The following is a 13,980-nucleotide window of genomic DNA, read 5'->3' as shown; positions in this document are numbered from 1 at the left end:
ATGCCCCTAGAGAAAAAAAATTCAAAAATCTTTGTTTTTACTCTCACATTTAAAGGAAGAACACTGTTACCAGAAGAATGAGATTTGTAATAGAACAGAACATTGCTGCAAGGATGGCCATACTTCGACATCTAAACTTCTGTTAGAGAACAACCAATGGGCAACACTCAAAATCTGCAATACAAGAAACTGTACGAAACAACAGAGCAGCATAAATAACAAGACAGATACATTCATACAAAAGAAACAAAGGCAATGCCAAGTGAATAAAATTTCAATCTGGAGCCGTTTTTGTCAACCTCACAAGAACAAGAAGGTTATCAAAACAAAAAGTGATACATCTGGTCTACCATTGAAATTGTAGAAATATTTAGTTGAACATACAACCAGGTCTTTAAGCAGCAGCAGTGTGCCACAAGTAAAGTAACACTAGTACATCCAAGTATCTTAATAAAACGATGAACATAATACCATAACCCCTAGAAAGACTTGGACCTCCTTACTTATCTACAGCATGCCTTTGGGGCATGAGCAGCATCTCTCTCTTAGGGGCACACTTCAACCTGAGTAAGGGTATCCACCAGGCCCCATGTCCCTATTTGGAGGGTAGCTATTTGGGTGCTCTCTGTTTGGCATGTTATTACCCCATCCAGGATTAGGTGACCCTCCACCCATGTTGTTTGGTCGCACGCCTCCCATGTTTGGTGGAATGCCTCCCATGTTGTTCGGTGGAACGCCTCCCATATTCGGCGGCACCCCTCCCATGTTGTTCGGCGGCACCCCTCCCATGTTTGGTGGCACATTGTAGTTGGGTGGCCTATAGTTGTTGGGCTGCACATTGTTGTTTGGTGGGAACCCGCTATAGTTGTTACCACCCATATTGTTATTGGGTGGGAAACCACTGAAGTTGCTGGGAGGGCTTCCACCCATATTCGGGCCAGGATTCTGATTTGGCATAGGAGGCCTATTTTGATAATCAGGCATACCAGCCATATTCGGGCCAGGATTCTGCATAGTCTGATTCGGCATAGGAGGCCTATTTTGATAATCAGGCATACCAGCCATATTCGGGCCAGGATTCTGCATAGTCTGATTCGGCATAGGAGGCCTATTTTGATAATCAGGCGTACCAGCCATATTGGGCCCAGGATTCTGTGCAGTCTGATTAGGCAGAGGAGTCCTATTCGGAAAATCTCGGTTCTGCATATTTTCTCTCCTCCTCTCGAAATTTCTTGATCTATCAAAGTTGCGAGGTCTGTCATTGCGCCTATTTCTCTCATTTGCTCGAGCATTGTTTCTTATCCACTCCTCATGGTACTTGGGGTCATAAGGAACTGCTTCACCATTAATGAAAGGTTCACCTGCAAAAAGCAAAGCAAAGATCAGAAGGCAGAAAATCACATGCAAGATTCTGCTTGACAACAAATTTGTTTCCCTCATTTTACGGCTCTCTTTCTGATTATTTTACTTGCCAAACTCCAGCGATTCAAATGTCCCAATTCCATACTTTGGTACCCTAAGCCTTAATGATGGCAGTCAACACATTTAACATCTATCCTTCAACAGCATAAATGCACTCAGAAGACAATGGAGAAAAATTAATCTAGAAAACTGATCAACTTCATTAAATTTACTTCTCACAACAAGAAAAAAAGAAAAGAAAGAAACAATAAACTAGCACTCCTCGACTTTTTTATTTTTATTTTTATAACTAGCACACCTATATATTATAACGCGCACAATAGCATGACTTCTTTTTAGTAACCTCCAAATGCCAAGTGAATATGTGATAAAACTGGCAATAAATTACCTCCATAATCTTTGTTCTTTACATCCAAATAGGAATCAGGAAGAACCCATCTGACTCCGGGCAATTCTGAAACATTATAAACAAAATCAATGAGAACTTCCATCTAACAAAAATCTCCACGAATATTAACACTTATAAGGCAGAAGCAGATCACTTGAAAGAGGATAAACCTTTGATCTTGTATGAAAGTTCTTCAGACACAAGAGCCCCAAATGCAAAGTAACATCTAGTTGAAACTGAGTAGATCTTCATCCTTGCTTCTTGCTCACTGAAAATTTCAGTAAAGACTTTTCCTTTAAATATCACATGGAGAACTAAAGGCATTTCCACAGATGCTATTAAATTAAGCCAACCTATAGGTATAATTTGATAATGATTATATCTTATGAGCATTTTTACCAAACTTTAAGCCAAAAATCAACAACGGTCCTTTCACATACAATACAACGCAGATTTATTTTTCAGCCTAGTGATATTGTACTCTCACTGTGTTACTAGGAACAGAGTGCCGCAGAACACACGTATATAATGTTCTAGTAAAACAATCTGCCAACGCGGATTTCTCCAGTAAATTGAGTGTGGTATAAATTTCCACTATATCCAGATTTCACTCACCCTCTCCATTTTTTACTTCCCTAACTAGCGGTGTTCTTGGTGGCCAAATACATAGATGTAAAACCATTACATTCATACTATCTAGAAGGTTTTAATTAATAAAATCCCATTTCAACCGAATATACCATAAAGATCCCACTTCTGAAATCATATTAGCAAAACAAAAACTATATCTCCGGTGAAAATTACACCCTCCAATTTATTGACTTGATTTTTAAAAAATTTTAATTTTAAAATTTTCTGGCAAATCAAGTCTTGCCATGTAAATAAAATAGAGTGTACTTTACACGCTTCCAAATAATAGAGTTTTTCATATCGGTCGGGTACCGTCAACTCTTTCATCTTCCTTTTTCTCTCATTTCCCTTCGTTTTCTGAAAAGAACAGAGACGAAATCAAGTAAAAGTGAATTATAGAGATAACCATCACCTTCCGACGACCTTGGCCAGAGTTTTGATGTAGCTATCGATTATCTCGTCCCTTGGAGGGTCTCCCTCGGGCTTCTCCATCACGACAAGCCAGTGCTCGAAATCGCACCCATCAAGCAAAATTGTCTCCTTGGGGGGCCGGTTCGACCAGTTGGGGTTTGGATCGTTGAGCGAGGACGACGTCGCACGCGTCGCGAACCCTCTCAATGGAGTCGCTTGAGAAACTCGGTGAAGGGACACGCAGACCGCAGCGAGGGGACGTAGTAGCGAGAGGGAGGAGATAGAGTGGCGAGAGGCGGTGGGGGCCGATGAGTAGAAAGAGCGGGAGAGGAAGGAGGCTAGGGTTAAGGTTTTGGGAAGAGAGCGAGAATGTATCGCCATGGCTGTAAAGAGCGAAAGAGATATTCTCTGAGAGGGGAGAAAAACCCTAGAGAGAGTGACGGAAATGAGGGTTTTGGCCCTTCGGGGGTTTTATTCGAAGATGGATATTCGGAGGTTCGGAAATGCCCCTATAATTTTAGGAAATGGCTTTTTGGATTATTTTTTTTATAGGAAAATTATTTTAAACCTTCGAATTGAGAAATCATCCGTACAAACCTTAATAAAAAAATATAATATTATATACAATCGTGAGTGTGTAAAGAATAATGTTACATATGGTCGTAAATTATACAAGTGCAATGTAGTTATTTTGAAAAAAAAATGTAGTCTACTATTAACAAATTAATTTTCTTTTCATGTAAATATCGTATTTATTCATTTTTTTTAAAGTGATTACGCGCACTTACATACTCATAACTGTAAATATAATTTTTTATAAGAAGATTTATGAATAGTAATAAAAGTATGTGAAAAGTAATAATAAAATAATAAAAAATATGTAAAAAATAATAAATAGTAGTTAAAAGTAAATGGAAAGTAATAATAAAGTAATGAATAGAAGTGAAATATTATAAGAATACCTCAATACTCTTAGTACCCAAAAGTAGTTTAATAAAAAAAAAACATAATGTTATATACAGTCGTGAAGTGTACAAGTATCGTGTAGTCGTTTTAAAAAAGAGTAGCCTACTATTAAAAAATTAATTTTCTTTTCATGTCAATTTCATATTTATTCATGTTTTTTAAAGTAATTGTCAAGTGCTTATATACTCAGGACTGCAAATATCATTTATCATAAAAATATATATATATCTCACCATGAAAGTTGTTAAAAAAAAATATTTTTAAGTAAATTTATATTTTTTTCACAAAAAAATTGTACGAGATTTATTTATTTAAAATTTATATGTAACATTAAATTATACTTCTTTTAATAAATTGGCTAAAAGATAACCAAGCAATATATTTTAAAAACTCTAGTATTTATAAAGGAAAATAATAGTATGACTATCAAGTATACACGTCTAATGTACTCACTCATCTTTTTTTTAATAGTTAAGAAAGTGATTATTAATAAATTTATATATATATATATATTTCTTAATAGTTAAGGATGTTTAAAAAATAATTAAAAAAAAAACTCAATTGTACTAATACGTATATTTGGTGGGCACATTTGATAGTCACGAATTTATAAAATATAAAAATTCTCATTCAACATGGGTACAAGATTGTCCTCCAATTTTGTAGCATGCAATCTCGCCAGTTGCGAATGCTATTTGGGATATAATAGGAAGCATGAATTTTTCGTGACTCCTAACTTGTTTACATTCAACTCTTCCCTGCCTTAATTTTCTTGTTCTCTTTTTCTTTTTAACCTTTCTTTATATATATATATATATATATAATGTATGAATATATGTTAGGATATGTTATATTATGTTATTAACTTAACATTAAATAATTAAAATTATTTAATATTTTTTAATTATGCGTCAACTCATTTAATATTATATTGTATACTCTAAAAAAGCTGATTGACTTGTCCTGAAGCTGGTCACTTCTTATATTAACCATGGATCGAGTTACAAAAATCCAGGTCATCCAAGCTGAGCCGGGCTCAACAAAGCGGCCTGCCTTCTAGTTGCATACTGTTGAGCCACTTCAATCCGCTTTCTTAAATGGAAGGATGAAGGATCACCTAAGATTAAGAAAAGGGGAGATCGACTTCATCTTTAGGTGAGATCTGTCAATAAAATATCATTTGTCTAACTACAAGATTTAAGGGCCCCTTACAAGCATATGGTCCTATCGTTGGTAAAATCTGCCCTTTGTTAGATTGAGAGCACGTTTGGATTTAGAGAATATTTTTATTATAATTTTTTAAAATTTTCACATAAAATATAATAAATAATTTAATTTTTTCAAATTTTGAAATAATATTAATATTAAAAAAATAATATTTTATTTAATTTTTATCTAAAATATCTTATTTCATCTTATCTCATTTTTAAATCCAAATGAGACCTAATTTGGAGCAAGAAATCTCCTATCTCTCTTCTCTTTCCAGTTTCCAACCTAACTAACTGCTTATGTGGGATAGGGTGGGGAAGATGGTGGGGCAACCAACACCAACCCTGCTCAGTCAATGTTAGGTTTACCTGGAAAAAGTGGAAAAGGCTTACCAAGTAATGAGCCCCTCTTGCTTTCTTTCTTTCTTGAAGCAGTCTTCCAAACCCCACCAGAAGTCCCATTTTGGAAAGTAAAATCAACTCCAGCCCATGCTCATGTGCTGTCTAAGCCCATGCATGCCTAATATCTATATTGGCTTCTTAAGCTTTTTAACTTCCAACTTTGTAACACGTAGTTTGGTGTGTTAGCTCATCTTCTCCTCTTCTTCTTCTTCTTCTTGATCTTCTTCTTCTTCTTCACATTCCAATCTAATATTTTATATTTCCTTTATTTCACTGTGTTTCTCTCGATGGAATTGCCAGTGAAGGGGCCGGTTTCCGGTAGCCGGAGAGTTCGCTATGGAATAGAAACCAAAAATCTGTCCTACAAAATATGTGGTGGCCCTGATGAGTTGAGTGGAGTGTGTTGTTGTGGAACTCCAAAGAGACCTCCTAAATTCATTTTGAAGGAAGTAAATTGTGAAGCAAGGCACGGGGAAATCACGGCGATAGCTGGTCCTAGCGGAGCTGGAAAAACCACTCTGCTAGAGACGCTTGCTGGAAAGATATCACCGAGGAAAGTGTCAGGTCAGGTATTGGTGAATGGTTGGGCGATGGACGCTAAACGTTTTAAGAGAATATCAGGATATGTCACTCAAGATGATGCTTTGTTTCCCTTACTGACAGTAGAAGAAACACTCATGTACAGTGCTTTGCTGAGGCTAAAGGATGGGAAAAAGGAGGCTGCCGTTAGAGTAAAAAAGCTAATGAAGGAGCTGGGGTTGGATCATGTTGCAGGTTCAAGGATCGGTGGGGGATCAAATCGAGGCATTTCGGGTGGGGAAAGGCGGAGAGTCTCTATTGGAGTTGATTTAGTTCATGACCCGGCTGTTATTTTGATTGATGAAGCAACTTCTGGATTGGATTCAGCCTCAGCCCTTCATGTGGTCTCATTGCTTAGAACAATGGTAGTAAGTCACGGTAAGACAATTGTTTTAACCATCCACCAACCTGGTTTTCGAATCCTTGAGCTGTTTGATCGCATTGTTTTGCTTGCAAATGGATTTGTCATGCATAATGGATCACTGAACCTTCTTGAAGAAAGGCTTAGGTTTTCTGGCCATTTCCTTCCCCCACATGTTAATGTGCTTGAATTCGCTATTGATGTAATAGAAAGCTTAAGTACTATTCAAACTTCAGACACTCCCAGCAACAGAAATATATTAGAAGAGAAAGATTTGGAAGAAAACAAGGATGAATATCATCAAATGCTGAAGAGTGAATACTCCAGAAATGGTAGATTTGAGGAGGTTCTAATACTAGGACAGCGATTTTGTAGTAACATATTCAGAACCAAGCAACTCTTTGCCACAAGAGTCATACAAGCTTTAGTAGCTGGATTTGTACTCGGGACAATATTCCTGAAGGTTGGCAATGAGCAAGGGCGAGTAGCCTTGCAAGCCAGAATTGGGTTTTTCGCCTTCAGCCTCACCTTCTTGCTATCTTCCACAACTGAAGGACTGCCAATTTTCTTGCAAGAGAAAAGAATTTTGATGAATGAGACTTCAAGAGGAGCATATAGAGTATCTTCTTATGTGATCGCAAACACCCTCGTCTTTCTTCCTTTCCTTTTAATGGTTGGTCTTCTCTACACAACTCCAGTGTATTGGCTAGTCGGTTTAAGGAGGGAAATCAATGGATTCCTTTACTTCTGTCTGGTGGTTTGGATGGTTCTCTTGATGTCCAATTCTTTTGTAGCATGTTTCAGTGCTTTAGTTCCAAACTTCATCATGGGCAACTCTGTGATTGCAGGGTTAATGGGTTCTTTCTTTCTCTTTTCTGGGTATTTCATATCAAAGGAAAATATACCTAGTTACTGGATTTTCATGCATTATTTGAGTTTGTTCAAGTACCCGTTTGAGTGTTTCATGGTAAATGAGTATGGAGGAGAGCAAGGGAGGACCAGGTGCGTCACATTTGAGGAAGGACAATGCACTTTGAACGCAAACGGGTTTCTAGGGCAGCAACGTCTTAAGGAGTCACAGAAATGGAGCAATTTGATCGTGATGTTGGGATTCATCATTGGGTATAGAGTGCTATCTTTTATCATTTTGTGGTGCAGATGTTACAAAACCAGAAGCTAACTAGATGGACTTTACAAATCATTTCAGTAATTTAATTTTTTATATTATCCAAATAATGTATTATATTTACATGTATTGTACGCTTATATTTTTATAAGCTACTGAGTAAATAATGATTTGTACCTCTCACTTTGCACTTGAATGCCAATGTTACCATAGCAATCAGCTTTCTATATCTACTAATGATCGGGTAGCCTTGTAATACTTCTCTTGTAATATTCAAGATTCGAGATTCGAATCACAGTAGAAGCGGAACATTCTTTTTTTTTTTTGGATATGTAAAGATGGGAAATTAAAAGAGAAGAACATTTCTTAGAACAATAATTATGGATCACACTTATAGCACCTTGGGGAATTCATGTGACAGGTAATATATCACATTTCATTGAAGGTATTACCAACAAAGTATCCCTGGTTCTACAAGAGAGAAGGAATGGCTGAGGGGGAGGCTGTTGAATGCTCATAACTATATCTTTGTAGACCAGAAAAAATAATACGTGTCCAACAATGAAAAGGGAAAATAATCTGATTGATGACAAAAAGATTTACCATATTGGAACACCCACAAAAGAATTTTACAATTGTTGTTCAGTTAGCTCTTTGAAGGTACTTTCCTGGCTTTTGACAGAAAAATCTATAATGATATTTGCTCAAAAGAAATCAAGATAAGAGCCTTGAAAGCGCTGTCCAAACAAGATCTAAGAAACTGGTTTACCCTACTCACTCGGTTCGGTCGTATATTGAATTGAAGGTCATGGTAGCAACAGAGGAGGTTACGTTTCCATATGATGATGATGTATCTGGCTTTTCTAAGCCGGAAGATGCTGTGTAAGATGCATTCTTCATTTTGGCATCATCTTCCTGGCCTCTATCTTTTGAATCCATGAACTGAGCAAGCAGGCCTGGTTTTGATATTTCCTCATCAATCAAATTCATTTCACCCAGTAGCATTCTAACTACCGTGGACATGGATGGTCGTAGCTTTGGGTTGTCTTGGGTGCAAAGAAGACCAATCTTTAGAAATCTGCAAGCCTCCTCAACATTGAAATCATCACTCAATGATGCGTCCACCAATCTCAGCAATTCCCCCTTCTTATGTAGTTCCCATGCCTGCAATACAGATGTCTCTCAAGTGATAAGTTTGGCATGTTCTGGACACTTCCATGTTTTCTTTTTCTATTGCTTTCCTCATATTTGTCTATTATGTTTCCAAATTTTATTAATCAAAATAATTCGTTACAATAGGACTCGGAAGATATTAAACCACCTAAACCATTGGTTGCTCTTCCTCACTTAGCAACAAAAATTGCCCTTCCTGATTTGCAATTATTTATTAATAGGACTCGGAAGATATTAAACCACTTAAACCATTGGTCGCTCTTCCTCACTTAGCAACAAAAATTGCCCTGCCTGATTTGTTCTCTTAATAACGACACAAGGAGCTAACACTTCATCGTGGTGCCCATATCCTGATTAACTGAGAGCAACTAAAAGACCAACACGCCCATTTAGCAGTCTCATGGAGAGCTCAGAAATAACAATATTTCCTTTAGTTTTGTTTCAGTCTTTTTATTGCACAAAAGCAGAGGCAAAATTAAGAAGATTATTTTTTTGTGTCTGGAGGAGGCAATCCAAGGAAGTACATAAGCACATAGATACTTATAGTCTCTCTCTCTATGGGTGCATGTGTGTTCATGCACAATTGTATAAAACAAAAACAAAAAAGTCCTAAATTAATTCCATGATCAGTTAAGTTTCTATACAAAGGTTATACATCTATAAAATCAACTTAGAAAAGAACTTTCCTTTTGAATGCAGAAGTTTTCAAGTTTTTGTAGTAAGTCGTCAGATTTGTTTTTAAGGCAAAAACAGAATGTTAAACACGTCTGACAAGTTTGTCAGACCTGTTTATTGTAGCTAAAGCCTTTTCATTTTAGCATTGTAGGTATCAGAACTGCACAACTAAACCTAACAATGACAAACACTAATTGAAAATAAAAAGAGAGAAAAGAAAGACGGTGGGATGAGGAAGGATTTGTGCAGTCATTGGACTTTTTTTTTTTTTTTTTTGGGTTTCGGTTTTGTGTTTGTTTTGAGACATACATGTTCAAGCTTCCACGAGACTTTGAGAACTTTGGGGAACCCATATTAAAAAGCCTAGCATTCCGCATATAACTCAAACTTAATTTTGATTCTTTTTCTCTAAACCAACTGGTCAAAAATCAAAAGGATTTATTTTGGGAAATAAATTGATAGCCTTAACTTGTTATGTTTTATTGGGAAAAGATATCTTCTTTTTCCTGGGAAAACTATACATTTGGATTTTTTAAGAGTGAGCTTACTCTTTGGTAGGCATATATTGTTTTACTCAGGTGTAGAAGTCCTAAATGGACGTGTATGACTCTTTAAGAATTCTTTCTATTTAATCAAATTGAGGAAAAAAAAAAGAACTCCAAATTCCTTACCCTTTCAAGTAGATATTGTTCTTCAGCCGGTAACCGCTTGTTTGTGTTGTTCCTCCCACTAACAATTTCTATGAGCAGAACACCAAAACTATAAATATCTGCTTTCCTCGTCACTTGACCTCGTATTGCATATTCAGGTGCCAAATAACCTCTACAGGAACCAAACAAGGACACTTGATCTTATGAATATAATATACCAAAAATGGATCAATTTGGTGAGAAATGAATTGAAAAATCAAAATGAATATAAACTCTACAAACTTACGCTGTTCCAGCTACACGGGTACTAATATGGGTCAGGTTGGCTGAAATAAACTTTGCAAGACCAAAATCTGAAATTTTGGGTGTCAGGTCTTTATCAAGGAGAATATTGCTCGCTTTGATGTCCCTATGAATGATATGTGGTTGGACGCCTTCATGAAGGAATGCAAGCCCCTGTGCAACACCAATGCAAATTTTGTGCCGTGTTTGCCAGCTGAATTGGACACTACTGTGGCCTCCACCTAAAAATAGAAACAGACACTAAGTCACCTGGAAAAATCCTGGAATATTAATGAATTCCAATGAATAATAAGCAATTGAATTACCAAGAAGTGTTTGCGCAAGGCTATTGTTTTCAAGATAGCCATATACCAAAATCCTGTGGTTTCCTTCCGCACAGCAACCGTACAACTTAACCAGGTTGTCATGTTCAACTTCTGAGATCACATTTATTTCTGTCAAAAACTCACGCACCCCTTGACTGGAGTCAGCTGACAATACCTTTATAGCAGCCACACTACCATCTCTTAGCGTTCCCTGTTCAATTACAAAAGTTTTGGAAAAGGAAACCACTCATTAAATGAAAAAACCAGAAACATTTTGTACATAAGAAAATGGTGATACCAATTATTTCTTAATAAAAATATTTTTTTATGAGTAACAAATTTTATTAATGAGAATAGGCATAGCCCAAGTACACAGGAGGTATACAAGGGTTTACACCTAGTTACGAGGAAGTATTCCTTAATAAAAATATAGAAATATAATCATATGCAATGTGGAATCACCTTATAGACACAACCAAATCCTCCCTCCCCAATTTTATTGGCTGGACTGAAATTATTAGTGGCAACCCGCAATTCCTTGTAAGTGTACATATTAACATTCCTGATGCCTGAAATATCTATAGACATGAAACCAATTAGAAGCTTTAACATTTAAAAAAAAAAAAAAAAATGTTCCAAATATATACAATGAATTGGCAGGATGTCCAACAGGGTCAATTTTGAGCAAATCTATGCTCATGCTCAAGATACACAAAAGGCAGTCACAGTCTCCTGACATGGTAATAAGAAATTTTGATTTTTAGACATTCCAAAGAAAAGGCTTATCTTCACCCTGGGAAAAACTGAAGTCAAATATGAAGCTATCCAAAAGACCCATCAACGCCAATTGAGATGCAGGTGATTTTAACAAATTACACCAAAAATAAAAAAATGAAAAATCTCCTTTAAGAATCTATATTAAGGCATATAACTAGAACAAACTAAACAAATATAATCCAACTCATCCAGTATCCCAGCAAGAAATATTTGAAGTAAAAACCACAACTTCTATTCCACACCCAACTAGAGAGCCAAACTCCCCATCCAATAAGGAAAACAGTCTATCTTGTCTGGTTATATGATCTAGTTGAGACGGTCAGGGCTTGTCAAGAATTTAAAAAGAGGCCTAGTTATCTAGAAAGAACTCGAGCATAACCAATTGAGTACCTGACTTGTAAAATAGCAACCATTTGAGTTGTTTTTAAATATGAACTGGTTCAGAGAAGTGATATTTATAAGAAGATAGACCCTTCCAAATGTTATCCGTTGAGACAAGAAGGATCTAAAAATTTAATGAGTCTGTGACTATTTCATGGTAGAGAGCAGCCAATCTAAGTCAAGTATTTTCTTTGCCCTAATAAGTGTTGTTGGCACGGATCAATTGAGCATCAGCACTTATCAGCTGATAAATTAATTATACAAAAGAATAAAGTTATTTTAATGTGTACCTTCATCATCTTTAATCGTTTGTTTATCTGAGGAAGCTCCTTTTTTTCTAAAAAAGAAAGAAAAACAAGGCATCACCAGCTTCTTATGTTTATCAATACCTGCAATCAATCAAGCCCCTGCCTGTCAAGTTAAACCATTGAACATAAATCCATCATCATGTAATTTTAACTACTCAAAATCTTAGTCATGAACTCTGCTACAAGGAAGAACGGCTAGGAACTGTAATAGTCGGTTGCTTCATACAGAGCAACTTCACTAGTGTGATGCCCAGAATTTAGAGTTAGGTGGCCCAAATTAACTTCTTTGATCTGCATATCTAACTAGCAGAGTGAAGTAAAACATAGCTGCCCACAATATTGCAATTAGCCGCATCCTAATTACTGGTTAAATAATGTTGGGATTGCGATGCTCATACATCTAAAGATATCATCCCTAATGACTGTAACTTCGGTATCATGTATGATTGGCTTTAAAATTTCGTTCTCTTATGAAAGTTACTACACAAACAAATAAGCAGGCAGAGAGAATGATGTACAAGGAGGTGTCAACAAGCATAAAAAAAATGAGTTCTTGGGAAGATTAAAGAAAGAGCGATGAAAAGAAGAAAACCCAGGTTTTAAATCTTTGGTTTGGGCTCACCGTTTTCTGGAAAGAAAACTCGGACTTTCATCTTGAATAGTCCGTCTCACCCCAGTTTCTGAGAAAACAAACTGATAGAAGGCAATTTTCTCCCTAAATCAAGAGATGAAATCCTAAATTACTGAGAGAATTCGTAGAAAGTCCATATATGAACTTTGAAGAAGTTACCTTTGTAATTGTCCTGCCAACAATGTATTTGAGAGAGAGAGAGAGAGAGAGAGAGATATCGTCGGGTCTGTTGGGTCTGTTGTAACTTTAGAGCTTAATACTTGCAGTTTCCGGTCCGGTACGATGTCGGAGGACTCGACGAAAATGGTCAACAAATTAAGGCGTGGGAAAGCAACTGGTACCTCCCTAGAGTCTAGACAGTAGACTGAAGATTGTTCTCATGTTATCTCTCTCGCTGTTTTTTTTTTTGGGTGTCTAATTATTTATGAAATCAGGCGTTTTTCGCGGAAGTATCGACGTGGCGACGAGTCAAGTCAACTTTTTCTGTCTCCGTCTACAAGCTGCCTTCTTCTTCTTCTTCTTTCTTTTTTTCCTAAGCAAGCTTGTTATATTATAAATAAAGAAAGTTACAGAATTTAAAGAGGATAAAAAAAAAGGAAAAAAATTATATAAAGGTATGCTTCCAAAAATATGATTAATTGATGTTCATTGCACTATAGAATATGTATATTGATTTGTAGTTCGATGTATTTTGACTAGGATCTACTATTCATGAAGAGCGAAGAAGTGTTGGATATCAATTATGATGGGATTGATTTGCCAATTTGGAGAAGATGGAGCGTCTTTTACTGCTGTAATTACTTGCTGAGAGTCTCCTTCAAAGATGACATGCATGTAGTGAGATGATTCAATCATTTTTATAGCTAGGAGAGTTGCACTTGCTTTTGCCACAAGAGGATTTGTTGAAGTAATTTTTTCTGTCTGTATTTTTAAGACTTTACCTTAGTGGTCTCTGCAGACTACAGATATAGTGTAGAAGTTGTATTTAACTATAGTATCAAAAGAGTAGCTTAGGAAGTTTCTGAGTGGTGATTGCCATTTTTCGAACTCCTTGTTTTGCTTTATTTCCCAAGCGACTTGATAGTTGAGGTAGATTTTGCTTAATTGAGTTTTGGCTGTCTTCAATGAGAAGTTGAGCTGGTTATGAACAATGTCATTTCGCTGTTTCTAGATGAAATCTAAAGTTATAACTGCAAAGAGTTGAAATTGGTGGATCTCTGTGTTTTGAAGGCCTAATTCTTCCTTTAGATGGAGAATCATTCTAATCCAATCTATAATTGAGTG

The 13,980-nt window shown here is 36.4% G+C and overlaps 3 protein-coding genes across 10 annotated transcripts; 1 reads left to right on the top strand and 2 right to left on the bottom strand.

The window, feature by feature from the left end:
* Positions 1-317: 317 nt before the first annotated feature.
* On the bottom strand, positions 318-3,304 carry LOC122281714 (multiple organellar RNA editing factor 8, chloroplastic/mitochondrial-like). Of its 2 annotated transcripts, XM_043093452.1 has the most exons (5): positions 2,853-3,304; positions 1,981-2,078; positions 1,811-1,876; positions 1,037-1,361; positions 318-964 (listed from the first exon to the last, which is right to left on the bottom strand). In XM_043093452.1, the coding sequence occupies exons 1-5, from the start codon at positions 3,230-3,232 to the stop codon at positions 559-561; spliced, it is 1,275 nt and encodes a 424-aa protein (XP_042949386.1). In that variant the 5' UTR covers positions 3,233-3,304; the 3' UTR covers positions 318-558. The 2 variants fall into 2 exon arrangements, with proteins under 2 accessions (XP_042949386.1, XP_042949385.1); XM_043093451.1 differs by having other exon boundaries at positions 318-1,361; positions 2,853-3,303.
* Positions 3,305-5,326: 2,022 nt separating this feature from the next.
* Positions 5,327-7,712, top strand: LOC122281885 (ABC transporter G family member 10). The gene has a single exon (XM_043093736.1). It carries the CDS (start codon positions 5,715-5,717, stop codon positions 7,545-7,547), a length of 1,833 nt encoding a protein of 610 aa, XP_042949670.1. The 5' UTR covers positions 5,327-5,714; the 3' UTR covers positions 7,548-7,712.
* A 364-nt stretch (positions 7,713-8,076) lies between these two features.
* LOC122281886 (cold-responsive protein kinase 1-like) lies at positions 8,077-13,107 on the bottom strand. Of its 7 annotated transcripts, none has more exons than XM_043093740.1 (8): positions 12,856-13,107; positions 12,688-12,780; positions 12,048-12,146; positions 11,062-11,168; positions 10,600-10,810; positions 10,278-10,515; positions 10,013-10,163; positions 8,077-8,657 (listed from the first exon to the last, which is right to left on the bottom strand). In XM_043093740.1, exons 2-8 carry the CDS (start codon positions 12,716-12,718, stop codon positions 8,268-8,270), a joined length of 1,227 nt encoding a protein of 408 aa, XP_042949674.1. In that variant the 5' UTR covers positions 12,719-12,780; positions 12,856-13,107; the 3' UTR covers positions 8,077-8,267. The 7 variants fall into 7 exon arrangements, with proteins under 7 accessions (XP_042949674.1, XP_042949671.1, XP_042949672.1 ...); XM_043093737.1 differs by having other exon boundaries at positions 11,062-11,177; positions 12,856-13,106; XM_043093738.1 differs by having other exon boundaries at positions 11,062-11,177; positions 12,688-12,758; positions 12,856-13,106.
* Between the last annotated feature and the right edge of the window lie 873 nt (positions 13,108-13,980).

Source organism: Carya illinoinensis, chromosome 11, assembly GCF_018687715.1.
Source record: "Carya illinoinensis cultivar Pawnee chromosome 11, C.illinoinensisPawnee_v1, whole genome shotgun sequence".
Lineage (NCBI taxonomy): Eukaryota > Viridiplantae > Streptophyta > Magnoliopsida > Fagales > Juglandaceae > Carya > Carya illinoinensis.
Note: the sequence above shows the minus strand (reverse complement) of the source record. Positions and strands in the feature narration are given on the sequence as shown.